A 27,518-nucleotide genomic window follows, 5' to 3' on the forward strand; every position below is an offset into this window, starting at 1 on the left:
GGTATCGCTGCTCCGGCGCTGGCCAGAGCAGCGATACCCGGAAAAAAAAAATGCAAAAATGATCAAATACCCCCAAAAGAAAGCTCTATTTGTGGGGGGGAAAAAGGGCGCAAATTTTGTTTGGGTACAACATCGCGCAACCACACAATTGTCAGTAAAGAGGCGCAGTGCCAAATTCTAAAAAGTGCTCTGGTCAGGAAGGGGGTAAAAATCTTCCGGTACTGAAGTGGTTAAGGAGATTCACCCCATTTGTCCCGGGTTACCATTATTTAACGACTTCGGCACGTGCGAGCCGTCAGTGACGGCATGATCGCCTTTACCAACAGCGCGCTCAGTGCACCTGTGCAATAGACGCATACGCCGTAGACATTGGTGCCTGTTTTGGGGAAAATATCTCCTTAAGGTTAAGGAGATATTTCTTGCACCTACAGGTAAGCCTTAATCTAGGCTTACCTGTAAGTTAAAGTGGTCTGTTAGGCCCCTTTCACACGGATGATTTGTTCAGGTCTGCCTGTCAGTTTTTCAGGCGGACCTGAACGGATACTCTATAGGGGTCTATGGATCTATGGATCGTCGGATGTCAGAGGTGTCATGTCCGCTGACATCCAACCCGCTCCAATCCGAAAAAGTGACACGGAGGAAAACCCAATTTTTCCATCCGTCTGCGGATCGGATGACGACGGACACTGCCGTCCGTTGTCACCCGATCTCCCATAGAGGAGAGCGGCGCTTTGACAGGTCCGTCCCTGAGCAGTTACGGACCTGTCCTATTCATTGCTCAGTGGAGAACGTTCCGGTGATCCCCACTGAGCAAGCGGATATCCACGGGGCGGATCAGCACCAATCCGCCCCGTGTGAAAGAGGCCTTAGGGTTTACAACCACTTTAAGAAGAACTCCATCTTTCAAAACACTTTACATAGCTCATGTGGGCTAAGGTGGCCCACATGAACTCTGTCCCTCACTAACCTGTGGGGCAGCTGGATGTGCGATATAGACTGTATATATAGCTGAGGCCACATACAGCATACCGCACTGTGTTCTGGGTGCGTGCAGGGACGTCCGGTCTCATACTCGGAACATAGGTCAGTCTACAACAGCGGCGCTCAGCCACTCATAGCAAGCAATGTATTCTATCAATGAATACAAAAGCTTCCTCTGACTGGCTGAGTCAGAGAGGTGGGCTGATGTCACAACCGCCGACTTGGCCAATCAGAGGAAGCTTTGCTTTCAATGATAGAGCAAGTGGTGTATTCTATCATTGAAAGCAAAGCTTCCTCTGATTGGCCAAGTCGGCGGTTGTGACATCAGCCCACCTCTCTGACTCAGCCAGAGGAAGCTTTTGTATTCATCGATAGAATACATTTGCTTGCTCTATGAATACAAAAGCTTCCTCTGATTGGCTGAGTCAGAGAGGCGGGCTGATGTCACAACCGCCGACTTGGCCAGAGGAAGCTTTGCTTTCAATGATAGAGCAAGTGGTGTATTCTATCATTGAATGCAAAGCTTCCTCTGATTGGCCAAGTCGGCAGTTGTGACATCAGCCCACCTCTCTGACTCAGCCGGAGGAAGCTTTTGTATTCATTGATAGAATACATTGCTTGCTCTGAGTGCCGCTGCTGTAGACTGCTCAGTGTTCTGGGTATGAGAGAGGAAGTCTGTGGCTTCCACCTGGAAAACAGAGCAGCATGCTGTATGTGACCGCAGCTACATGTGCATATCCATCGTTCATTTGGACCAGCTCGGCCCGAATGAACCATGTAAAGTGTTTTTGAAAGATGGAGATTCTTCTTTAAAACAAATGGCCGATATAAGCCTATGTCAGGAATGGTGTACAACTGAGTGAAGCCAATCTATAGCCAGAAATGTATAAGAAAAAGTTGATTGATGCAGCACCAAGAGTATGAATCAGCAGATGTATCACAAATCTCAGCCAGGCAATACACGGAGTAGGCACAGAGTATATCAGTGTGTTAAAATGGGAGATACATCTGCTGCCTCATCAATTCATGGACGGTTAGGCATAAAATGATCCTACAAATTATCTCTATACAGTAGAGAACTGCTTCATAATCAACTTGCTGGGACTTCTCTCTCTACCGGCACTGCCCTTTGATGAATTAGCAGGATGAAATGAAGGATACACTTGTCTGACTGCGTCTTTGCCTGCTGGGACCGAGTATATCGGCTTGCTCAGACTTGTGCTACATTTGTTGACTCCGTTTATGAATGGTGAAGCATTATATGACTACTTACACTGCACATAATCACCTAATCCTTTTATATGAAGGTTCTTTGGATATATTGTTGAAATTTGATCCCCCTGAGTCGTTCTCACCATAGCTTCCTGCAACTTAATATATTGTTGCTCGAATATATATAATTTTTTTTTTATACATACCGTGTTTCCCCCAAAAACAAACCCGGGTCTTATGCTAAATTTTGGCTACATAAAACATAGGTCAGTCTACAACAGCGGCGCTCAGCCACTCATAGCAAGCAATGTATTCTATCAATGAATACAAAAGCTTCCTCTGACTGGCTGAGTCAGAGAGGTGGGCTGATGTCACAACCGCCGACTTGGCCAATCAGAGGAAGCTTTGCTTTCAATGATAGAGCAAGTGGTGTATTCTATCATTGAAAGCAAAGCTTCCTCTGATTGGCCAAGTCGGCGGTTGTGACATCAGCCCACCTCTCTGACTCAGCCAATCAGACTTGTGCTACATTTGTTGACTCCGTTTATGAATGGTGAAGCATTATATATGACTGCTTACACTGCACATAATCACCTAATCCTTTTATATGAAGGTTCTTTGGATATATTGTTGAAATTTGATCCCCCTGAGTCGTTCTCACCATAGCTTCCTGCAACTTAATATATTGTTGCTCGAAAAAATATATATATATATATATATATATATATATATTTTTTTTTTTTATACATACCGTGTTTCCCCCAAAAACAAACCCGGGTCTTATGCTAAATTTTGGCTACATAAAACACACTAGGGCTTATTTTCAGGGGATCTTATTTAATGTACAATAATTAACATTTATTCAAATACAGTCCTGTCATCTTCTGGGGAAAAAAAATAAAATTATATATCCTGAACCTTTAAAGCAGTGTTCCAGCCGCAATTTTTGTTTTTTAAAGTCAGCAGCTACAAACACTGTAGCGGCTGACTTTTAATAAGGACACTTACCTGTCCAGGGAGCCTGCGATGTCTGGGGCCCCCGTTCATCGGGTCGGGTGCCAGTACCGCCATCTTAACGAAGGGAAACAGGCAGTAGAGCCTTGCGGCTTCACTGCCTGTTTCCTACTGCGCATTAGCGAGTCGTGCTGCGCTTTGTGAATGGTCCTGCTGATTTCTGGGAGGGACGGAGGGGAGCGGACGGACGGAGGGGAGCGGACGGACGGAGGGGAGCGGACGGACGGAGGGGAGCGGACGGACGGAGGGGAGCGGACGGACGGAGGGGAGCGGACGGACGGAGGGGAGCGGACGGACGGAGGGGAGCGGACGGACGGAGGGGAGCGGACGGACGGAGGGGAGCGGACGGACGGAGGGGAGCGGACGGACGGAGGGGAGCGGACGGACGGAGGGGAGCGGACGGACGGAGGGGAGCGGACGGACGGAGGGGCGCGGACGGACGGAGGGGCGCGGACGGACGGAGGGGCGCGACGGACGGAGGGGCGCGACGGACGGAGGGGCGCGACGGACGGAGGGGCGCGACGGACGGCTTCACTGCCTGTTTCCTACTGCGCATTAGCGAGTCGTGCTGCGCTTTGTGAATGGTCCTGCTGATTTCTGGGACGGACGGAGGGGAGCGGACGGACGGAGGGGAGCGGACGGACGGAGGGGAGCGGACGGACGGAGGGGAGCGGACGGACGGAGGGGAGCGGACGGACGGAGGGGAGCGGACGGACGGAGGGGAGCGGACGGACGGAGGGGCGCGGACGGACGGAGGGGCGCGGACGGACGGAGGGGCGCGGACGGACGGAGGGGCGCGGACGGACGGAGGGGCGCGGACGGACGGAGGGGCGCGGACGGACGGAGGGGCGCGACGGACGGAGGGGCGCGACGGACGGAGGGGCGCGACGGACGGAGGGGCGCGACGGACGCACACGTCCCAGAAGACAACGGGGGAAGCTCTCTGAAGGAGGAAGTGAAGGAACAGCGCCGCGGAATAGGAAGAGGCAGATTAGGAAGACTGCCTAGCAACAGGATTTTCTGGTAAGTATTTTTTTTTATATTTTTTTGAGAATATTATTGTAATTCTCTATTTTAGGGTGGACCTCTGCTTTAATGCATGATAGACAGCACAGTGCTTGTGGTGTCATTTACCCCTCTCCATGTTCTAAAAAACCTGGAATAATACAAATGTTTTTTTTTTTTTTAAGTTTCTGTGTCCCGTCTTCTCTTCCCCTGTCAGTACCGGAGTCAACATTATGAAATTCTGTAATCCCAAAACCTTGTAAAATTATGTAATCTGTTCTGTAAAAAAATATATAATGTGCAGTGTGTCTCCTTTTGTAAATTTATTGTGGAAAATACCTTATTTACAGGGCCACTGGGCGCTCACATAATCCGCCCATAATCACATAATCCGCCCAAGCTCTTCTTCCCTGCTCCGAATACTGCAGAGGGGTGAGCCGAGGTCCCTGCTGACATCAGCCCTGCTCCGAGCACTGCAAGGGAGGGGCCACTGTCAGCCCGGGGGGGGGGGGGGGGGATCTCCGGCAGGTCACGAGCGCCCAGCAGTGCTGTAAATAAGGTATTTTCTATAATAAAGTTACACAAGGAGACTCACTGCAGATTATATAATCTCTTTACCAAAGGACTTTAACCACGGGCCTATTTTTCAGATTAAAAATTATTTTTCCTTTGCTAGAATATTACTTAGAACCCCCAAATGTGTGTGTGTGTGTGTGTGTGTGTGTGTGTGTGTGTGTGTGTGTGTGTGTGTGTGTGTGTGTGTGTGTGTGTGTGTATATATATATATATATATATATATATATATATATATATATAAAATTTTAACACCCTTAGAGAATAAAATGGCAGTCGTTGCAATACTTTGTCACACTGTATTAGCGCAGCGTTGTTAATGGTGCACTTTTTTTTATTAAACAAATAAGAAAGCAGTAAAGTTAGCCCAATTTTTTTTATATTGTGAAATTTAATGTTACGCCGAGTAAATTGATACTCAACATGTCACACTTCAAAAATTGCGCACGCTTGTGGAACGGCGACAAACTTACCCTTAAAAATCTCCATAGGCGACGTTTAAAAAAAATTCTACAGGTTGCATGTTCTGAGTTACAGAGGAGGTCTAGGGCTCGAATTATTGCTCTCGCTCTACCGATCGCGGCGATACCTCACATGTGTGGTTTGAACACCATTTTCATAAGCGGGCACTACTCACGTATGCGTTTGCTTCTGCACGCAGACAGGGCACGGTAAATTATTATTATTTTTTTTTTACACCGTTCTTCAAAAAAATAAAAAATAAATAAAGTGTGTCACTTTTATTCCTAAATAAATAAAAAATTGTGTCCCTTACAATAGAAAAAAAAAGCATGCCAGGACCTCTTAAATATGAGATCTGGGGTTTAAAGACCTCAGATCTCATATTTACACTAAAATGCAAGAAAAAAAAAAAAGTCGTTTGAAAAAAAAAAAATCCCTTTATGGGTGGAAGTGATGTTTTGACGTCCCTTCCGCCCTGCAATTGTATGGGGCCCATCTTCCCCTCACTCGGCTCCATACCGAACGCAGGACGCGATTGCCTCCGCCGGCGGGCACCGATAAAAGTGATCTTGTAGTAAATCTGCCACAGAGACCACTTTTATCTGAAACCGGACCGCCCGCTGAAGAAGAGGATACCAAGGTTATGGCAGCTAGCTGCTGCCATACCAACGATATTCCACTTCAAAGTACCGCTGTATAATGACGGTGGTTAACTGGGGCTCATTTTCAGGGTAGGGCTTTTATTGTAGCCATCACCGAAAATCACGCTAGGTCTTATTTTCAGGGTAGGGCTTATTTGAGGAAACAGGTTATTAAAGTGGCTCTAAATCTGGGGCAGCAGAGCTGTCTTGCTGCTGTACATGTGATACGGTAGGCAAGCGGTAACTTTATGCGGGTGACTATATGAGCCTTTTTATAAAATTATTTCCCCACACACAGATAGTATAATACAATGCCACCACTCAGCTTTCCTTTAGCACAAATAATTGGGGCTCCACAGTGAAGTGAACCAAACTCACCTACAACATACAGGAAGGTATCACGGTGGATGAGGTTACAAGCGTTGCCGGCAATACAAGTGTATTTCCCAGAGTCCTCGCTGGACACATGATATACAACAAGAGAGCCATTTGGCATGACCTGAATCCTGCACAGAGATGGATAAAAGATTGTTAGTCGCTATGTTGGGTAGAGAAGAAAAAAAGGACTTTACACAGAGTACAAAAATCCTATTTTGTTCTTGTCCATTGAGGAACACAGGAAGTCAGAATTGTTGGGACATTTAAAAGCAGCCCAACAGAGAGGTGGGCAACTGCAAAAAAAATAAAAAATAAAAAAAAAAAATAACTGGGGACTAGCTGCATTTAAAAAAAACTTGGGAGGAGCGTGGACAAAAGTAAACGTAGCTGGAGTGTGTCTTGAAAAGGGAAGAACCCAATCTGCAAGACCATAAGCTTGAAAAATTGGTCTACCTAAGCCACCTGGAGATGGTGCGCATGCTTTTAGGGACCATCCAAAATAAGTCAGTCAGTCTACCTATAGCAGTGATGGAGAACCTTGGCACCCCAGATGTTTTGGAACTACATTTCCCATGATGCTTGACTACACTGCAGAGTGCATGAGCATCATGGGAAATGTAGTTCCAAAACATCTGGGGTGCCAAGGTTCGCCATCACTGACCTATAGGAAACAGTGGCTGAGAAACTTAGCCCCTGTACACACGGTCGGAGATTTCCACAACCAAATGCGTCGGATTTTGCCCGTCGGATCTTGTCCGAAACTGTTGCATACACACGGTCGGACAAAGTTGGCGAAAAATCCAATCATTCAGAACGTGATGACGTAATTTTCGTTACGATGGGACTACGTTCAGGCTAGTAGCCAATAGCTTTGATGTAGGAATTTGATCTGAGCATGCGTGGCACTTGGTCCGATCAAAATTTTCTACACATGATCGGAGTATGTCCGATCGGCCCAGTTGGTTGGGAAATATTTCCAACATGTTGGAAAATTGGGTCCGACGGATATTCCGACGGAATCAGTCCGATGCATACCACACACAGTCGGATTATCCGACGACACGGTCCGATAGGACACATTCCGACGGATTCTCCGACCGTGTGTACAAGGGCTTACAGGCTAAATTACATCCCGCTAATGCAGCGAAACTGCCTTCTGATGAATTGGAGCCGTACAGCGTGGTGTCCTGATAAGAGGTGAAAAGCCTGAACTACCTTAGGTAGGAAAGGAGTTTCGAGCCTCAACACCACCTTACCCTTATGAAAGATTACAAAATATTCTTTAAAGGAATGGCTGCCTACCAACTTTGCAAATGTTATGGGCACAAAATAGGCTAAATTAAGAGTGGACACAGGAATTTCTCTATTGGGTTCTATGGTGGTTTGCAAAGCGACGAGAGAACCAGATTTAGATTCCTTAGTCACAGGGAACAAAAAAAAAAAAAAAAAAAAAAAAAAAAAAAAAAAGGGGTTGCCAAATGAGAAACACTGTGACCAAAGGTCTTACAAAAAAATGGTAACATAGCACATAGTTCAAATTTGACCATCCGACTGACCTTTTCTACTCAGTCTTAGGCCCCATTTACTCTTTACAATTTGAATTACGAGAAGAATAGCTGCAATTCTTTTTCCAATGTGGCCCAAGAGAGTCAAAAGGTTGGACACCCCCCCCCCCAAAACTCTAGACTGTCTCACTCACTTCTGATTTGGTTTGGTGTTTTCTAACAAGCCCTCACGTCCTCGCCAATGAATTTGCGGCACAGGGTCAGCAGTGGCCTGGCAGTGCAGAATCGCGGTGTTTCCCCGGTAGACTGTGGTGTTCTCCGGAATGATTCGGAAGCTGATGTAGACTACAGAAGAAAATGGTTAAATAGCACCACCATCCAGAGAGACAATTATAAAAAAAAAAATATAGCCCGATCACCAAACTAGACGCAGATATGAGTGGGGAGGGACACCATATTTCTCTCTCTCATATTATATATATATATATATATATATATATATATATATATATATATATATATATATATATATATATATATATATATATATAGCCATCTCTCTCTATAGCTTCCCCTCGCCATCTCCCCCTCTCCCAATAGATATATATTGTGAAAGGCAACAACTGTATTAGACACTGCTTTATTAGGTTGGGTAGCGTCACATCTGTGACGTCATCACGTACAAGTCCGCTGGCGAGAGCCGTGTCTGTCACTTGTTTTTTACTGCTTTTTATAACTTCTGACATGCAAGTGCAACACTTTTTCGAATAAATTGTGGCTTTATCATACTGCAAAATAAAGTCTCTTCTATCTTGCACCCAAATGCATGAGTTTAACAGAGATTCAGCATTTGCACGCTTCATTTAAAGTCAGCCGACATCCTGGGGTATCAACAGAGCTGGGACCTTATGTGTGAAGTGATCATTTCTGAGTTGCTGAACCTATGGAGAATTATTGGTGGCTATATGGTTTTGGAGCGAGTTAGATCTCTAAAATTTGAGATCATACACTTCTGGTAAGAGGCGTGATTACATGTGGGGATTGCACCTCTTTGAGCACTTTTACGCAGTGTCGTTTGTCTGGGCACTCATAAATCACCTGGCTATTCAGCTTAAAGGGGTTGTAAAGGCAGAAGTTTTTTTTTTTTTTTATCTCGACGTATTCTATGCGTGAAAATAAAAAGTCTTCTGTGTGCAGCAGCCCTCCTCTCACACAGGACTCTGTCCGGCGATGTCCACAAGTGTCTCAGCTGAGATTCTCCTTCCTGATTGGCTGTGACACAGCAGCATCTCCATCGGCTCCCCCTGCTGTCAAAGTGGAGAGAGGGGGTGGGGTATGGCCAGGCCACGGCTCTGTGTCTGAATGGACACACAGAGCTGCAGCTTGGCTTCGGTGCCCTCATAGCAAGCTGCTTGCTGTGGGAACAGGAGGGAGGGGCCAGGATCACAGAAAAGGGACCGAGAAGAGGAGGATCTGGGCTGCTCTGTGCAAAACCAACTACAACAGAACAGGAAAGTATAACATGTTTGTTATTTTTATAGGAAAAAATAAAATAAAAAAAATGTGACTTTACAATCACTTTAATATTGGACTCGTTTTGGACTTTATTGGGATGAGGTTTATGAATTAAGAAAATGAACAATACGTTTATGAATTATTTATACACTATATGTTAAAGTGGTTATAAAGTTTAGACTTTTCTTAAAATAAAATTAAACCTGCTCTGTGCAAGAGCTTTGCTCCTCTTCTCGGGTCCCGCTTGGAGTGTGCTTGGTGGGGACAGCAAGATAATTTTTTATTTTTTTTTTATTTTTTTTTAAAAGAACCTTCATTCACTACTAATCCCGTTGCATATAGGATTAGGTGAAAAATTTAGTTTTTATTCTTGTAAAAAAATTAAAAAAAACGCTGGAACTCTGCTTTAAGAGTATGTTTACGTTTTGGATTCACAAATTATAATTGCTTATCATTCACTTTTCAATGAATGAATTGATAATCTGTGAAGGAGGGAAGCGCACTTGTTTGTTTTTCTTTTGTTATTCAATGGTGATCTTGCCTATTTGTCCGACAGGTGTCCGCTTTCCATTCTGTGCTGGTGCCATATTCCATCTGCTCCATCGCAGAAAACAAAAGGAGCCCCCCCCATCATGGGAGAACACTACAACTACGCAGCATCCATCTGTCAGCACAAAGGAGCATCTAGCTGCGTGCAGATGTACACACACATAGACTGTGCTGACTGGGGTAGCGTGTTGTGTGCCGAGCATCAGAGGTGTTCTGCACGGCAGAGAGCAAGTTACAATTCTCCAGTGTCAGGCTTGAGCGCAATAATAAAAAAAGAAAAGAAAGAAAAGAAAGAAAAAGAAAAGAAAGAAAGGAACGAAAGAAAGAACGAAAGAAAGAAAGGAACGAAAGAAAGAACGAAAGAAAGAAAGAGAAAAGAAAGAAAAAAAGGAAGAAAGGAAGAAGAAGGGAAGAAGAAAAAGAAAGAAAAAAGAGAAAGAAAGAAAAAGAAGAAGGAAAGAAGAGAAAGAGAAGAGAAAGAAGAGAAAGAAAAAGAAAGAAAAAAGGAAGAAGGGAAGAAGAAAGGAAGAAGGGAAGAAGAAAAGAAGAAAGGAAGAAGGAAAGAAGAAAGGAAGAAGGAAAGAAGAAAGGAAGAAAGGAAGAAGGAAAGAAGAAAGGAAGAAGGAAAGAAGAAGGAAAGAAAGAAAGGAAGAAGGAAAGAAGAAGGAAAGAAGAAAGGAAGAAGGAAAGAAAGAAGGAAGAAAGAAAGAAAAAGAAGAAAGAAAAAAGGAAGAAAGGAAGAAGGGAAGAAGAAAGGAAGAAGGAAAGAAGAAAGGAAGAAGGAAAGAAGAAAGGAAGAAGGAAAGAAGAAAGGAAGAAGGAAAGAAGAAAGGAAGAAGGAAAGAAGAAAGGAAGAAGGAAAGAAGGAAAGAAGGAAAGGAAGAAGAAAGAAAGAAAGAAAGAAAGAAAGATTACAAGCATTCCAGACACTTAGGAGAATCAGAGATGATTCAGCGTCGGACAGAACTTAGAAAGACAACCCGACACTGGGCACAGAACATGCACCGTCCTGGGAGGGCAGCACAAGCTGCACACACACACACACACACACACACACACACACACACACACACACGGTGGCTCATTACTACTCTAAGGCCTCATGTACACTGCTGCTGGTAAACAGATGTTTAAGGAACATTTGGGCATTTTTTTCAACTGCTCCTGAACTCTCCTCTATGTTATCTTATTAGTACATGTACACGGGGTCGTTTATAATGGTTTCTAGGCAGTTGAGTTTAGAGACTTTTTTTTTTGGAATGCAAAAAAAAATAAAAATGGGTGCAGAAGCTGTGTTTAGAGGCATTTCAAGCGCCAAACGCTTCTAAATGGGGTAACTTGCGTTTCGTTTAGAGCAGTTTTTCATTTTTAGCCATTTTGGAAAATATCGACTCCAAAACTCGACTCCAAAACACCACCATAAATCCGTGCACCTTCACCACAAAGTGCGTGCTTACCGGAAAGCAAGCCGTTCTAAGCTTGTGGCTAATACCCAGCCAGGGCCTTTATCCAGGCAGTATATACCACCAACTCAGAGATACTTGATTGACGAGATGGATTGATACAGCAAAGCAACCAGGGAACTCCATCATTCACTTTGCACAGCGGGGGTGCCGATGCTCATTGCCGGCGGTCGCGATGACCGCTGGCCACGAGCAATCGTGGGCACGAGAGGCAGAGCAGGGGTGTGTGTGTGTGTGTGTGTGTGTGTGTGTGTGTGTGTGTGTGTGTATAAAAACCACACACATACCAGTTCTGTGAGGAGAGGAGAGAGAGAAAGATTGCGAGTTCCTACGAGCTGGGAACCACGATCTCTCATCTCCTATAGTCAATCCCATCCCCCACAATTAGAACACACACCTAGGGAACACAGTTAACCCCTTGATCGTCCCCCCCCTAGTGTTAACCCCTTCCCTGCCAGTGACATTTACACAGTAATCAGGGAATTTTAATAGCACTGATTGCTGTATAATTGTCAATTGACCCGAGAATGTGTCAAAGTGGAAAAAAAAATAAAAAACAAAAAACAAAAAACACAAAACACAAAACCTCGCAGTTCGCCGCCATTACCAGTAAAAAAAATAAAAAAAATTAAATAATAATAAAAATGCTATAAATCTATCCCCCATTTTGTAGACGCTATAACTTTTGCGCAAACCAATATAAGCTTTTTGCGTTTTTTTATTACCAAAAATATGTAAAAGAATATGTATCGGCCTAAACTGAGGAAAAAAATTAGCTTTTTAAAAAAAAAAAAAAAAAAAAAAAAAAAAATGGGGATATTACAGCAAAAAGTACAAATTTTTATTTTTTTTTCAAAATTTTCGCTTTTTCTTGTTTATAGCGCAAAAAATAAAAACCGCAGAGGTGATCAAATACCACCAAAAGAAATCTCTATTTGTGGGGGGAGGGAAAAAAAAAGGACGTCAATTTTGTTTGGGTACAGCCCAGCACAATTGTCAGTTAAAGCGACAGTGCCGTATCGCGAAAAATGGCCTGGTCATTGAGCAGCCAAATCTTCCAGCGCTGAAAAATTATCGGACTTTTTTTTTTTTTTGTAAAAAACAGAATCTGATTATAATTCCATTCATGACAAAATGTCACCGTCATCAACCAAACTAGTATTCCTACCAAAAACGAGCACTTACCTGCCACAGAGAGGTGAATTGTGGTTTTTATCTCCCCCTGCTGGCTGTTAGCAGCAATGCAGGTGTAATTTCCAGCATCAGTACGGGTGACATGGTGAAAGCGCAAAAGACCAGCCTCAGACCCCACGTGAGGGGGTAAACTACTTCCATCTGCCAGAAGAGAATCAGACTTGTGTCAGCGGCCACAGAGAAAAAACAAAAAGGCAAAATTATTCTGTCCGCCAGCAAAGTTGAGACCGACGTGGAGCTGCACTCACCTGCTTTCACCCAGTGGATTGTAGGTTTCTCGCGCCCCGTTGCAGAACATTGGACGGTCCCCTCTTTATCCAGCTCCAAGCACTGAGAAAGAGGGGGAGGAGTGAACTTCAGGTTCTCTGCAATAAAGCAATAAATCTAAATCAGGTCCATAGATCTCTAACAATCCAGCCTTGCTATATAGTATAAACAGGAGAGACAAACCAGTGTAAACCGACCACCACATTCCGGAGGTTGTAAAGATCCCCCTTCATCAGGGAATAATGTGAAGGTGGAGATGAAACCAGAAGAAGGTTTTTTTTTTTTCCAGTAACAATATTCAGAATTTTTGCTGCAGAAGAGCAAATTTACACTTTAAAGAGGAAGTAAACCCTGATGGGTTTACTTCCTCTTTCATTCCCTGCAAAGGTAAAGCATAATGGACTACTATACATCGCATAGTAGTCCATTATGTGTCACTTACCTGACACAGGAGCCAGCGAAGTCGCCGCTGTCCCCTGTAGTCCGCTGCATCCATCATGCAGGTGGCGTCTCGCAGCTCCACCGCTGTCATTCGGCGAAGCCGCGATGACGTCACTCCCGCGCATGCGCACGGGAGTCGACACGCGCGGCAGCTCCATTCTTGGAAATGCCGCGCTCAGTGCGCCTGCGCGCCGCTGTCTACGGCACATGCGCCGTAGACAGCGGTCCCGGTTTTCGGGCAAATATCTCCTAAACCATATAGGTTTAGGAGATATTGCTTGGACCTACAGGTAAGCCTTAATCTAGGCTTACCTGTAGGTCAAAGTGGTTTGTAAGGGTTTACAACCACTTTAACCTAATCCACCATTTACATCCCAATACACAATTTGAACCCTGATGACAGATATTACAACCCCTGGATTTCTACATTTTCTGTGATAAGGTTTTTGGGTGTGTAAGGTGTTGCAGAATGAGCTACAGAAGTACAGCCAAACGAGATTTGACTGTACTTCTCCTTTAAGGAAACAAAAGTAAAACAATCTAACGACAGGATTAAACTAGAGCAACAAAACTGTAGTTCACTGAAACCAGGTTCACTGGGCTACCTATACAACAAAGGAGAGCAAGGTTCAGTCTGGATTCCCGATAAATCCCAATAAGGTTGTTGAGGATTCGGCGCTCAGGCTCTCAGTCTCCCATTCAGTCATATGAGACTGATGGAGATATGCAGCCAGCGACCCGACACATCCACATACTTACAGGATAAAAAAGCTTACGCGTTTGACTAAGGCGGGGCTTGACAAATTTGTCTGGAATCTAAGGGGGCAGCTAAAAAAAGTTAGGAGCCAGGTTTTTTTTTTTTTTTTAAGTGGTTGTAAACCCATGGGGGGGGGGGGGGGGGGGGGGGAAGCAACCTGCAAGGCAAAGGCACAATGAGCTAGTATGCTATGCATACTAGCTCATTACGAATAACTTACTTGAGAACGAAGCCCCCAAAGTGGTCCTCCGTCTTCATGTCTTCCGCTGCCATGGATCCCAGAGTGACTTCTGAGTCTCACTGCTCCGGCGCTGTGATTCGCCGGAGCAGCGATGACGCCACTCCCGCGCATGCGCACGGGAGCCGTCACTCACGGCATATCGCCGCAATCTGCGGCCTGCCCAGTGTGCCATCGTCTACGGCGCATGCGCCGTAGACAGCGGTGGCTGTCTTTTTGGAAATATCTCCTAAACCGTATAGCAGGGATGGCCAAACTTTTTTCAAAGAGGGCCAAATTTGATGAAGGGAACATGCGCGAGGACTGACTATTTTGCCCAACATTCTTTGAACCATTAAAATTCGGTCTAAGTGTGTTCGTCCGAGCACTAATACACTTCCCCACAAGAATTCTCTTGCCTTTGTGGCTGTGTGTGGTGAAGAGATAAACTCAAGTGTATAATTTGGATACATCGTATTTATTGGCGTATAACACGCACCTTCACTTTAAGAGGGAAGCTTCAGGGGAAAAAAAAAAAAAAAAAAAAAAAAAAAAAAAACTTAAAAAGAACTGCAGCCCCCACCATTGCCAGGAATGCAGCTCCACAATTGCAATTGCCAGGAATGCAGCCACCATTACCATCAGTGCAGCCATGGAGGGCAGGACGAGCACCAAAGACATCCTACAGGAGAATCTCCTGTTTACACAACGGCCTCTTTAAGAGAAAGTCCCGCCTCCTTTGATGGACAGCACAGTCGTCCAATGGCAGAGATGGGACTTCCTATTACAGAGGCTGCTGTGTAAACAGGAAATTCTCATCCTGTGTGCACGGCACTCGTCCCGCCTCCTCCCTCCGACGCAGCCAGACTATATATCTTTTGTGGCCCAGGCACTGGGAGATCGTTGGGGGCCACAAAAGATATATATATGTTTAAATAACCAGGCGGGCTGTTCAAAACCGGACCGGACCGCGGGCCGGAATTTGGACATGCCTGCTGTATAGGTTTAGGAGATATTTCTTGGACCTACAGGTAAGCCTTAATCTAGGCTTACCTGTAGGTCAAAGTGGTTTGTAAGGCTCGGTTCACACAGGGGGCGATGCGAGGCGGCACGACTTGCCGCGCCGCGACCTCAGCAGCGACTTGCAAATGACTTCTGTATAGAAGTCAATGCAAGTCGCCCCGAGGTTGCTCAAAAGTAGTACAGGAACCTTTTTTCTAAGTCGGAGCGACTCGAGTCACTCCTCTTAGAACGGTTCCGTAGTACAGAACGGGGGCGACTTGTCAGGTCGCGGCACGGCAAGTCGTGTCGCCTTGTGTCGCCCCCTGTGTGAACCGAGCCTAAGGGTTTACAACCACTTTAAACGACTGACAAAGCTTTATTTTCAATATAAAAATGAACCAATCTTAAATTTACACAGAAAGACAACTAGAATGAATGGGACTGCTTTTATTTCCTGCCTTGCAGGGACACAAGACCACCATATCCCCGCTAAGGGTCAGATCAAGTCCGCCTGAAAAACCGACAGGCGAACCTGATCAGACAGCCCCGTGTGAAAGGGGCCAAGCAGGGAAATGACAAATTAAAGCGGGAGTAAACCCGCTGAAGTTTTTTTTTTTTTTTGACCTGCAAAGGAAAAGGCATAATGAGCAAGTATACTAGCTCATTATGAAATACTTACCTTAGAACAAGGCCCGACATCTGGCCTGATCCACGCCGAGGGAGCCGACATGTTCCCTCTGTGTGTCTTCCGGGTATCGCGGCTCTGGCGCTGTGAGTGGCCGGAGCCGTGATATCGTCACTCCGCGCCGGACTTTCAGCCGAGAATCCCCTATGCGCATGCGCCGCTGCAGTCAGTGGCACATTGCGAGGGGAATAAGATTTTTTTTTACCTACAGGTAAGCTGTTGGGTGTGCGCACGAAGACAGGATACCCCAGCTGTGCTGCCCCAGGTGGCTAATTCTAGTCGCAAACGCGACCTGGCGCCTGGGGTTTGTCGAGCCCTGGACTAAGGCCACGCGACCAAAACGCGCAAGCCGTTTTATCCTGTAAATACCCTGTAGCCAATAAAGACATGCTCCACATGCTGAAATAAGCCAGTGCTGCCCCAATACACAGGGAACACTCTAAGGAAAAACAGCCACTTTGCTCCACCACAGAGGCACTCGCAATTTCATGCTGCAGGCCAGAAAACAGTTTTTTGGGGTTTTTTTACACCTCGTGGCCTTCAGGAACTCAACACTTCTCCAAGAGGTTCTCTGACCTGGATCTGTAAAGCACTCTGCCGATGAGGTCACCGGATACAGTGTACCCTGGAGATTGGTGCTCTGCCCAGGTCTTACCCGCTGTTACATGAGGGGTTCAAGTGAAGTCCATTTTGGCCTTCTGGCTGTAGGCAACCGATCCGGTTGAAGCTTTTCCTTCCCTCAACAGGGGTGTCAGAATAGACCATTTATAGGGGATTACAGCCCATGAAATGAGATCTTCAGAATGAGACATCACCTACCTAGCTAAAAAACAGAGGCTTAGCTAACCTGGGAGGGGTTTTGCCTGGACTGGAAATTCCTGCTGTTTTTTGGCCAGCGTCTGTTCACCTCAAGGTGGTAGCCCAATCCAAGTAATCATGAATGTGTGATCCCCTGTACGCCATAACGTACGATTGGGAAAATAGATATTTCTGGACTCTAAAAATCACGCGTGTGAAGCTCTTGTTTCTTATAACTCCTGGATCTTTCTTGAGGCACTTTATGTTGGAGGAGCTGCCCAACCAGGATTGATTGGGCTCCAGAACATGAGCGCCACTCTTATGCCAACAATGGATCCAGAGCTCCCATTCTATAACATACCCAAGACTGCTGGCACACTCACCTTGTACAATGACTCGGGCAGAGGCTTCAATGCCGCCAGCCGGCGTGCTACTCACACACTTGTACACAGTTCCATCATACACTTCCACATTCAGGATTTTTAGTGTTCCATTCTCAAAGATATGGAATCGGGAATCCTATGAAAAGAGGAGGGGAGGTAAGTACAGGGCAGACAGAATCAGACTGATGCCCAATCCCAGCTCAACACTCACTGACCGAAGAAAGGGCGATTGCATTGCGATACCAGGTGACGCTCGGCTCCAGAGATGCTGTACTGAGGCAGTGTAGGAATCCAGGTTTCCCTTCATCCATTCCCGTGTCCTGTGGCTTCTCAACCCACACAGGAAATGCTGCAAAGACATCAGAAAACAATTAAGTTCAATTTCCAATAGGAGTAGAGGCAGGTGCAGCGAGGGACTGTGAGGGCACTGCCAGGAGGCAGGTGCGAGGGACTGTTTGGACGCTGCCGGGAGGCAGGTGAAGGGGGGGGGGGGGGGGAGGAGGGATGACTGAGGGACCGTGTGGGCGCGCTTCTGGGAGGCAGGTGCGGGGTACTGTGCGGGCGCTGCCAGGAGGCAGGTGCGGGGGGGGGGGGGGGGAATGTGTGACTGAGGGACTGTGTGGGCGCTGCCAGGAGGCAGGTGAGGTGGGGGGACAGGGGCGACGAGGGACTGTGTGGGGCGCTGCCGAGGGGACGAGGGACGCTACCAGGAGACAGACGAGGGCTGTGTTGGTGCTGCTAGGAGACTGGTGCAGAACGATGTTGGTGTTGACTAGAAATGGTTGAACTGTAACCAGATTCTACTTACTTGCCACAGTGATTTCCAGATTCTGTTGTCTCTCGCCTGCCTTGTTTGCAGCGTGGCATGTGTACACACCAGTATCCTCCTCCATTAAGGGGCTGAAAATCAATTCCTGCCTAATCTGGTACACCCTCCCCATCTCCGGAATACGTTGTCCATTCCTCGTCCACCACATAGTAGGTGTCGGCAGTCCATCTGGCTGCCTGCAGAGGATGTGATGCATTGTGCCTGCAGTGAGAATACGGGGAGGCAAGGGGCTCATATCGTCGATTTCTGCAAGAAGAAAGCAGTGTCATTACACTCCTTAAACAACTGGAGAGAAGATTACAGCCTCTCATCTTTGGAATTCATCTTACTGGCCAGGCTAAGCTTTGCTTGCAGAGTGAGCTGCTTGCCCCGTTGTCCTGTCCCCACACAGCGATAGGTGCCGGTATTACGCACATTAACAGAACTGATCAGAAGGGAGCCATTCTGGAAGACGGTGATCCTACAGGGTGAAGAGACACACAAGGGATGCCGGTTAAACACACCATGCAGGAAGAGGAGGAGGCAACACCACTCTTCAATTCTAAAAACCTCGTTCTAGGGAGCCGTCTTTGTGAAGGGACAGGTTCTGTAAGTAAAAGCTACCTTCTGTAAAGCCCTAAACACTTGCGGCTTCAAACAACTATCCCCAGCTTATACTGCGACAGGAAAATACAGGGACTCTTCCGTAGAGCATCAGCCCCAGGAAAGACTAAAAACGCTTAAGCTTCCTGATGACGCAAGACACTTTGTGAAACGCGTAGAGGCTGCTGGGAATTCCGTTTGTCACTTCTGGTGTATCGAAAACTAGGCTCGGAACGCACACCGCTACTTGGAGAGGAGAGATTGGGTGACAGATCTGAACCCCATCCCCACGTACACGGCTGGATATGCTTGGTGCCAGCATACAGGCGCATGTGAGTTTAACTGTGTTTTTTACCCTTTTAAATAAATTTTGATTACATACTACACCATGATGGCTAGTTATATATCTTTGTGAGAAACAACTAGCGCAAGAGGCATTTATATACTGCTTGGAGAGGCTGTTGGTGAAACCCATAACGGAGTGGTTATCCTAAATGAAGGCGCATATTCTGGTTTATCTGGTGAGTGGCCATTGCAACAGGTGGTGGTGAAGTCACTCATTTGGTGGATAAAAGAAGCACTTTATATAGGAGGAATATATATTTGCACTGAAGTGATCACTCACTTAGGACATTCATTTGCACTGGAATTATTTTTCTGTCCTTTTTTTCATATATTTTTTGTTGGTAGTTTTTTCAATATGGAATTGCACTTTATATATTGGTATTGAATACATATGTCTTCATTAATGGTGTATTTGTATTGAGCAAATTATAGAGGTTTTAATATATGCACAGCACTTTAAATTTAAATACGGCACTGTGAAAGCAATATTTAATGAGCTGGTATAGAGTGGTGATAGATAGCGCAATCCATTTACATAAAAATGATAAAAGGTTGACAAATTTACTGTCACTGTCCCAGGAGAATGGACACTATGGTTTATGAAGGAGCCTGTGGTTCAGGCATTACTAGTATGGGTTTACAGGGGATTTTCCCAGCCCGTGAGCTCAAGCTCCCCGTTTACGCCCCCCCTCCGCGCCCGTGAGCTCAAGCTCCCCGTTTAAGCCCCCCCTCCGCGCCCGTGAGCTCAAGCTCCCCGTTTACGCCCCCCTCCACGCCCATGAGCTCAAGCTCCCCGTTTACGCCCCCCTCCACGCCCATGAGCTCAAGCTCCCCGTTTACGCCCCCCTCCACGCCCATGAGCTCAAGCTCCCCGTTTACGCCCCCCTCCACGCCCATGAGCTCAAGCTCCCCGTTTACGCCCCCCTCCACGCCCATGAGCTCAAGCTCCCCGTTTACGCCCCCCTCCACGCCCATGAGCTCAAGCTCCCCGTTTACGCCCCCCTCCGCGCCCATGAGCTCAAGCTCCCCGTTTACGCCCCCCTCCGCGCCCATGAGCTCAAGCTCCCCGTTTACGCCCCCCTCCACGCCCATGAGCTCAAGCTCCCCGTTTACGCCCCCCTCCACGCCCATGAGCTCAAGCTCCCCATTTACGCCCCCCTCCACGCCCGTGAGCTCAAGCTCCCCGTTTACGCCCCCCTCCACGCCCGTGAGCTCAAGCTCCCCGTTTACGCCCCCCTCCACGCCCGTGAGCTCAAGCTCCCCGTTTACGCCCCCCTCCACGCCCGTGAGCTTTCAAACCTGTTTGGCCCACTCCCCGGTTGGCCACCCCCAGTTTGTAAGCTCTCAATCCTGTTTGGACCCTCCAAGTTCGTGAGCCCCATATCCTATCCCAACCTCTGCAACCAGGGGAAAAACATTTCAGGTCAGAAGAGGGGCAAGGCTGGATTACATCATGGAGGATTTCCAGATTTCATGCGCCAGAGACTTTGCCCTTCGTCATCTTTCCACTTCTAAATATTTTTTCAAATTTGGATTTTTTTTTAAGAAGGTTTAAATGCCATTTTAGGAAGGCAACATGTGGAGGCTTCATGGACAGCAAATTATGATTACTAGTGAAGAAGAATGCCCGTCCTGTTGCTCACCCGTAGGAGAGAGGTGTGAAAAAAGGGAATATCGTTTCCCCATTGTCCACTGGAAGACAAAGCTGGACTCCTTGGAAATAAGCCCTGGCTAAGAGAGCGAGCGAGCGCTCCTTCCCTGGACTTCATTCAGCAATTGGGTGCAAGGGGGTTGCTGCCTAGAGGGCGATTATAAAAGGAGAATGGGGAGGGGAAAAGTATTTAGCACATGAAAGCTTCCTACCGAACGATTCATAGTTACACAACTAATGATGAGCCCCGCAAAACACATACAATTCTCCACTGAGGATGGTTAGCATTGTATATTGGGATACAGCTGGTGAGATCTTTCCATCTCCTTTTGATCTTCCTCTACTATTGTCCCAACACCCCACCACAATGCAAGCAGCCCATCACCCTCACCGGTTCTTGCTCGTCAGATTGCTGTTGTCTTTGAAGAACCACTCCAGCACAGGAGGCGGCACTGCGGTGAATTTACAGTGGAAAATGGCATCTTCATTCTTATTGACAATCTGATCCTCGGGGGTGATCTCAGGCTGAGGAGAACTTTCATCTGAAAAAAGAAAAAAAAAAAATGTAAGCGTACGAAACACTGACACAGCCTCTATCTTACATCAGATACTGCAATAAAACAACGATTTATCTGACTGATTGAGATCTACACTCATCATGTCCATCAAAGTCTCCGACTCCTTACCCACCGGCCATTTAATAAAATTTGCGATCTATCCCCCACATATACACTCAGCAGCCACTTTATTATTACACCAGGAAACACAGACTGCTAATCAGCCAATCACATGACAGCAACTCAACACATTTAGGCATCTAGACATGGTGAAGACAACTTTCTGAAGTTCATACCGAGCATCCTAATGGGGAAGAAAGGGGATTTAAGCGACCTTGAACGTGGCATGGTTGTTGGTTCCAGATGGGCTGATCTGAGTATTCTAAAAACTGCTGATCTACTGGGATTTTCACCCACAACCATCTCTCAGATTTACAGAGAATGGTCCAAAAAAGAAAATATCCAGTGAGCGGCAGTTGTGTGGAGGAAAATGCCTTGTTGAGGTCAGAGGAGAATGGGCAGATGGTTTCAGATGATAGAAAGGCAACAGTAACTCAAATAACCACTTGTTACATCCAAGGTATGCAGAATACCATCTCTGAATGCACAACACATTGAGCTTTGAAGCAGATGCGCTACAGCAGCAGAAGACCACACCTGTCAGCTAAGAACTGGAAACTGAGGTTACAATTGGCACAGGATCACCAAAATTGGACAATAGAAGATTGGAAAACCATTGCCTGGTCTGAGGAGTCCAGGTTTCAGCTGCAACATTCAGACAGTAGGGTCAGAATTTGGCGTAAACAAAATGAAAGCATGGATCCATCCTGCCTTGTATCACCGGTTCAGGCTGGTGGTGGAGTAATGGTGTGGGGGGGGGGGGATATTTTCTCTGCACACTTTGGGCCCCTTAGTACCAACTGAGCATCATTTAACCTCCCTGGCGGTACGATTATTTCGGATTTTAGGTGCTAAAAGCGGTACAATTATTTTGCATGAAAATTTGGCGTTTTATATTGTAGTCCTGCAATTCTTAGGAATAACTCTCTTAAATCTGTCCAAACCAGAGTCTAGCAGACATCCCGGGTATGATAAAGTTTGAAAAATTAAATCATAAATTATAATATAATAAATAATTATAAATAATTGTACCAAATAATAATATAACAATAATAAAAATTATTCAATAATGTAATCAAATCAAAAACACTGAAATTTGCTCAGTTGCAGAATTGTCACTGTCATTACTTTTCAGTATTTGATGACGGATCTCCCCACAAATCGCTATCGCTCAATTCTGCGAGTGATTCTAATTTATTATCGCTGTTTTCTAGCTGGTCTAAAATCATTTTTGATGTACAGTGACAGTTTTGGTTGCTATGGGCAATCTCCAGTTTCCAGGCATAAAGAACAGTTTTTATTATATAAAACTGCATGCAGGACACTGGGCAGACCACTAGGGACAACGGGGATGTGAAATATTTACATACAGCAATGTAATCTGTCAGATTACATTATACTGTATGTTTACTGTTTGTTTCACTTTTTGAATTTGGCGCCGATCTCCGTGCCCGTGCGTCGCAACGCTCGCAGGGCACGGAGATCGGCGATGTAATGCATCGAGCGAGACACGGCTCGCTCGTACAGCGGGGAGACAACGCTGGATCCGAGGGAGAAGGCAAGTAAACCTCCTCCTGGATCCAGCGATGCAGTCCCGAGTTTGGCTCGGGGATACCGCTTTTGGTATGAAAAATCCACCCCGAGTCAGACTCGGGAATACCGTCAGGGGGGTTAAACCCCACGGTATACCCGAGTATTGTTGCTGACCATGTCCATCCCTTTATGACTACAATGGACCCATCTTCTGATGGCTCCTTCCAGCAGGATAATGCACCGTGTCACAAAGCTCCAATCATCTCACCACTGGACAATGAGGTCCCTGTCCTCTAGAGCTGCCACGACGAGTCGACGTAATCGATTACGTCGACTACAAAAATGCGTTGACGTGCATGCAGGGCGTTGATGCGTCACAGTGCTCCGTATCTTCCGCTCTCCTCCGTGCTGCCGCCCCCCTCTTCTTCCCCTCTGTGCTGCCGTCCCCCTCTCTCTTCTGTCTCCCCCTCCATGTTGCCGCCCCCCCTCTATCTTTTGCCCCTCCGTGATGCCGTCCCTTTTCTCTTTCGCCCCTCCGTGATGCCGCCCCCCTCGGTATCTCAGGATGGAGAGCGGAGGTAGGAGCCGGTAAGTTTTCTGAATGGACAGAGTCGGTGACCACTGACTGTCCATTCACATAACTGAAACATTGTAACCTCCTGTGATTACGATGTCTCAGTTAATGAATGGAGAGAAGCCGCTGTCTTCTCTCCATTTATTATCAGTGCAGCAGAGGCTGCAGAGAAAGGGACTGGGGAATCTCTGTCCCTATTCCCTTTCTCTGTCTCAAATGGGAGATGTCAGAGGTCTGTTAAGACCCCTGATATCTCACCATAGCCCCCCCAACAGGGCTGATAAAAAAAAAAAACAAAAAAAAAAAAAAAAAACACAGACACTGTCCCCACACACCCTCCCCCTTAAAAAAAAAAAAAAAAGAAAACATTGTAAAAAATAAATTATAAACATTCATGAACATCTGAACAGAAAATATAAAAGAATAAATATATATATATATATACTTTTATTGTAACTTTACAAAAAATAAGTACATAAAAAAAAGGCAAGAATATAAATACACACACACACACACACACACACACACACACACACACACACACACACACACACGTTATATTCTTTTATCTTACTTTTTTTTTTATGTACTTATTTTTTGTAAGGTTATCCAAAGGATAACACTAGATTAAAAAAAAAAAATAATCGTGTAGTCGATGACTAATCGAAAAAAGAATCTATAGATTAGTCATCAGACAAACTAATCGTTAGTTGCAGCTCTACTGTCCTCCAATGGTCTCCACACTCACCACATCTCATCCAATAGAGCACTGAGAAGCTGGACAACAAAGCTCAGCGCCTTGATGCGATTCAGTTCGCTTTGAGCGCTATACAAATTATTCATCCAATAGATCACCTTTGTGATGAGGTGAAAGGATAGATTGGCATCATGGATGTGCAGCCGACAAATCTGCAGCAACTGCGTGATGTTATGTCACTATGGAGCAAAATCTCTGAGGATTGTTTCCAACACCTTGTAGAATCTCTGCCACAAAGACTTAAGCTGCACGCAGTTCTGAAGGAAAAAGGGGGTCCAACCCGGTGCTAGCAAGGTGTACCTCATAAAGTGGCCGGTGAGCATACACAATAAAGCATAGCAATGCTTACTGACTGGTGACCCCCCCCCCCCACCATATACCTTCCTATTACCAATGCCACCACATCACCCCCCTCTGCCAGATCCCTTCACCCTGTACCATCCATATCTACCCAATAATCCTATCCAACCTCCAACCCCCCCCCCCCCCCCTCCGATCCCAGAAATGTTAATTTGTAACATATTATCCCCAGCAAAGTGAAGACTTCTATCAAGTCAGTGATCACTTGGGAACCTGAAGGGTGGGATTGGAGGAATGAAGCCGTCAAGTCTAAATAGCTTATTTTAAAATGAGATTAGAATATTTTCTAACCCTGGTGGTGCCACCAACTGGGCCTCATCTTGTAAACTTTCACCCAATTGGTTGTTATGGGCACAAATATACACTATATACCCATCAGGGGAGTATAACACTACTGTGTTACCTTTGGGAGGAGAATGGGGTACATATATTTCAGTCCTGGGGGGGGATATAGCACATAAATGACAAGGTCTCACCAATGATATTCAATGTGAAGTTACGGTTGCTGCAGACGGCTCCGGCCGCATTGTTCGCACAGCAGTAATACTCTCCGCTGTCATCGGGCCCCGCGCTGTGTATGGTCAGAGTGCGCTCTTTGTTATTAATGGAATAGGACTGCCCATTGTCTGTCAGTGACGTTGTGTCTCGGTACCACTGACACAGCGGACTGTGAAGAAAACACATTATCAGACAAAGTAGAAAGTCAGGCTGGTTCCAATCTCATTCAGCTAGAAGCAATCAATGGCCAGGGACCATTTAATCCACTGAGGGCCAGCCTCACCCAGATAGAACCAATGCCCAGACTAATTTCCTGCACTAAGGGCCACCCTCACCCTGCAAGAACAAATGCCCAGATCCATTTCCTTCAATGAGGGCCCCCTCACACAGCTAGAACCAATGCCCAGATCCATTCCCTCCACTAAGGGCCAACCACACCAAGCTAGAACCAATGCCCAGGCCCATTTCCTGCACTAAGGGCCACCCTCACCCAGCTAGAACCAATGCCCAGACCCATTCCCTCCACTGAGGGCCACCCTCAACCAGCTAGAACCAATGCCCAGACCCATTCCCTCCACTGAAGGCTACCCTCACCCAGCTAGAACCAATGGCTAGATTAATTTAGTGCACTGAGGGCCAACCTCACACAGCTAGAACCAATGCCCGGATCCATTCCCTCCACTGAGGGCCAACCACACCCAGCTAGAACCAACGCCCCGATTCATTCCCCCCCACACAGGGCCAACCGCGCCCAGATAGAACCAATGCCCAGATCCATTCCCTCCCTTGAGGGTCAACCCCACCCAACAAAAACCAGTGCCACATCTAGCGATTATTAAAGCGGAACTAAAAGGCAAAAATACTTTCCTATGCTCCAACAGTCTGGCGCTTGCAAGGTCTCTTGCCAACATCTTCTCCCTGGCTTCTTCCGTGTGCTGGTCGTCAGCAGAGTTTATTGACCGAGGCAGTATGACCTCACTCCCATGCAAACGCAGGAGTCTTTCATCCCAGCACACTGGAACTGTGCTGGAAACTTAAATAGAGCTGGGCATGTGCAGCTCCATGTACATTCTGAAGAAGATTGCAAACATGCAGGTAAGTTTACTTTATTGCAGAAGAGACAATGCATATCATTTCTGCAATAAAGATTCTGCCGGGTTGCAATTTTTTATTTTTTTTGCCTTTAGTTCCACTTTAACTGGGCATATCTGTGGTTGTAAAACGAGGAGATGGGAGTCATTCAGGACCAAAGTATTAGCAATGGGGGAGCCACATTCACACAACTCAATCCCAAGAAGCGCCTTTCTTACCGTGGGTGCCCATCAATGTGACAGCGCAGGGTGACCGGTGACAGGTTCTGGATTTCAGCAATGCTGCTTGGGTTCTGTAAGGACACAGCTCCGCTATCAATCCCTACAAAGAAAAATGGTATTTATGGATGCTTAGTCCACCTTCCCCACAGAAAGAGGGTCATTAACACATTCTTGTTACTTGTGACAACACTAAGGAGCTGTCCAGGGCACCCCAAAGGTCAGCCATCGCTGTGGTACTCACATTTAATATTGAAAGAAGCATTGATGCTGTGCGCTTCCTCTCCTGTACTCGGATTTCTGGCGACACATTGGAAGCTCCCGCCATCCAGCTTCCTGTCCACTGCTGTGATTGTCAGACTGCCCCCCTCGTGGTATCGCCGATCTGTGTCTATTAAGGGGGCGCCGTTGTGTAACCATTCAAACTGTACCCCCGAAGGGTCCTCCACCTCGCAGCGCAGGAAGGCGCTCCTGCCGTGTAAAGCATCCTGAGACGATGGCTGCTTGCTGAATATTATTGCGGCTCTTGCACTGATGGCTGCAGAGGGAAACCAAATAAAGTCATTAGTCACAGCAACATATGGGTCCATCACACAACTTATATGTCCCAACAAATCCAAGACAACACTGACCTGATGGTCTCTGACAAAGTCCCCCCACCAATAGAACATATATACTTCAAGCTATGCCTCAATGTCAGGCAAGTGGCAAAAAAGCGGAGACAGACCCCATGCAGGCCTAAAGGGGGCACAAAGGAGAGACGACAGGCAAGCAGAAGGGAGGCAGGCATAGGAGAGAAAGGACAAGATCCCAGGCAGGCAGAGCAGAGACACTGAACAGGCAAGAGGGGTGCAAAGCAGAGAGAGCATGCAGGTAGGTGGGTGCAGAGGAAAATACGCCAGGCAAGCAGGAGTGGGGTGGAGAAGAGACCCCAGACAGAAAAAAAGATGCTAGGCAAGCAAAAGGGGGCAGAAGAGAGATGCCAGAGAGGCTGGGAGGGGAGGGGGCAGAGGAGAGACACAAGGCGGAGGGGAGGGGGCAGAGGAGAGACACAAGAGATGCAGGAGGGGGGGGCAGAGGAGAGACACCAGAGATGCAGGGGGGGGGGGGGGGGAGGGCAGAGGAGAGACACCAGAGATGCAGGAGGGGGGGGGGGGGGGGGAGGGCAGAGGAGAGACACCAGAGATGCAGGAGGGGGGGGGGGGGAGGGCAGAGGAGAGACACCAGAGATGCAGGAGGGGGGGGGGGGGGAGGGCAGAGGAGAGACACCAGAGATGCAGGAGGGGGGGGGGAGGGCAGAGGACCGACACCAGAGATGCAGGAGGGCAGAGGAGAGACACCAGAGATGCAGGGGGGGGGG

The 27,518-nt window shown here is 46.7% G+C and overlaps 1 protein-coding gene across 1 annotated transcript in view; it reads right to left on the reverse strand.

Annotated features, from left to right (window-relative positions):
* PTK7 (protein tyrosine kinase 7 (inactive)) overlaps window positions 1-27,518 on the reverse strand; it is a 49,385-nt gene that overhangs the window by 11,538 nt on the left and 10,329 nt on the right. The window contains exons 2-13 of the mRNA XM_077485475.1: window positions 26,403-26,696; window positions 26,159-26,261; window positions 24,827-25,017; window positions 20,841-20,991; window positions 18,201-18,331; window positions 17,851-18,117; window positions 17,258-17,391; window positions 17,043-17,178; window positions 12,741-12,857; window positions 12,484-12,633; window positions 7,966-8,116; window positions 6,267-6,394 (exon numbers count right to left, since the gene is read on the reverse strand). Of these exons, the coding sequence (XP_077341601.1) occupies window positions 6,267-6,394; window positions 7,966-8,116; window positions 12,484-12,633; window positions 12,741-12,857; window positions 17,043-17,178; window positions 17,258-17,391; window positions 17,851-18,117; window positions 18,201-18,331; window positions 20,841-20,991; window positions 24,827-25,017; window positions 26,159-26,261; window positions 26,403-26,696 (1,953 nt within the window). The remainder of the gene's footprint in view (window positions 1-6,266; window positions 6,395-7,965; window positions 8,117-12,483; window positions 12,634-12,740; window positions 12,858-17,042; window positions 17,179-17,257; window positions 17,392-17,850; window positions 18,118-18,200; window positions 18,332-20,840; window positions 20,992-24,826; window positions 25,018-26,158; window positions 26,262-26,402; window positions 26,697-27,518) is intronic.

The sequence above is a fragment of the Lithobates pipiens genome, unplaced genomic scaffold (assembly GCF_037356315.1).
Source record: "Lithobates pipiens isolate NorthernLeopardFrog02 unplaced genomic scaffold, aLitPip1_a1.2 Scaffold_18, whole genome shotgun sequence".
NCBI lineage: Eukaryota > Metazoa > Chordata > Amphibia > Anura > Ranidae > Lithobates > Lithobates pipiens.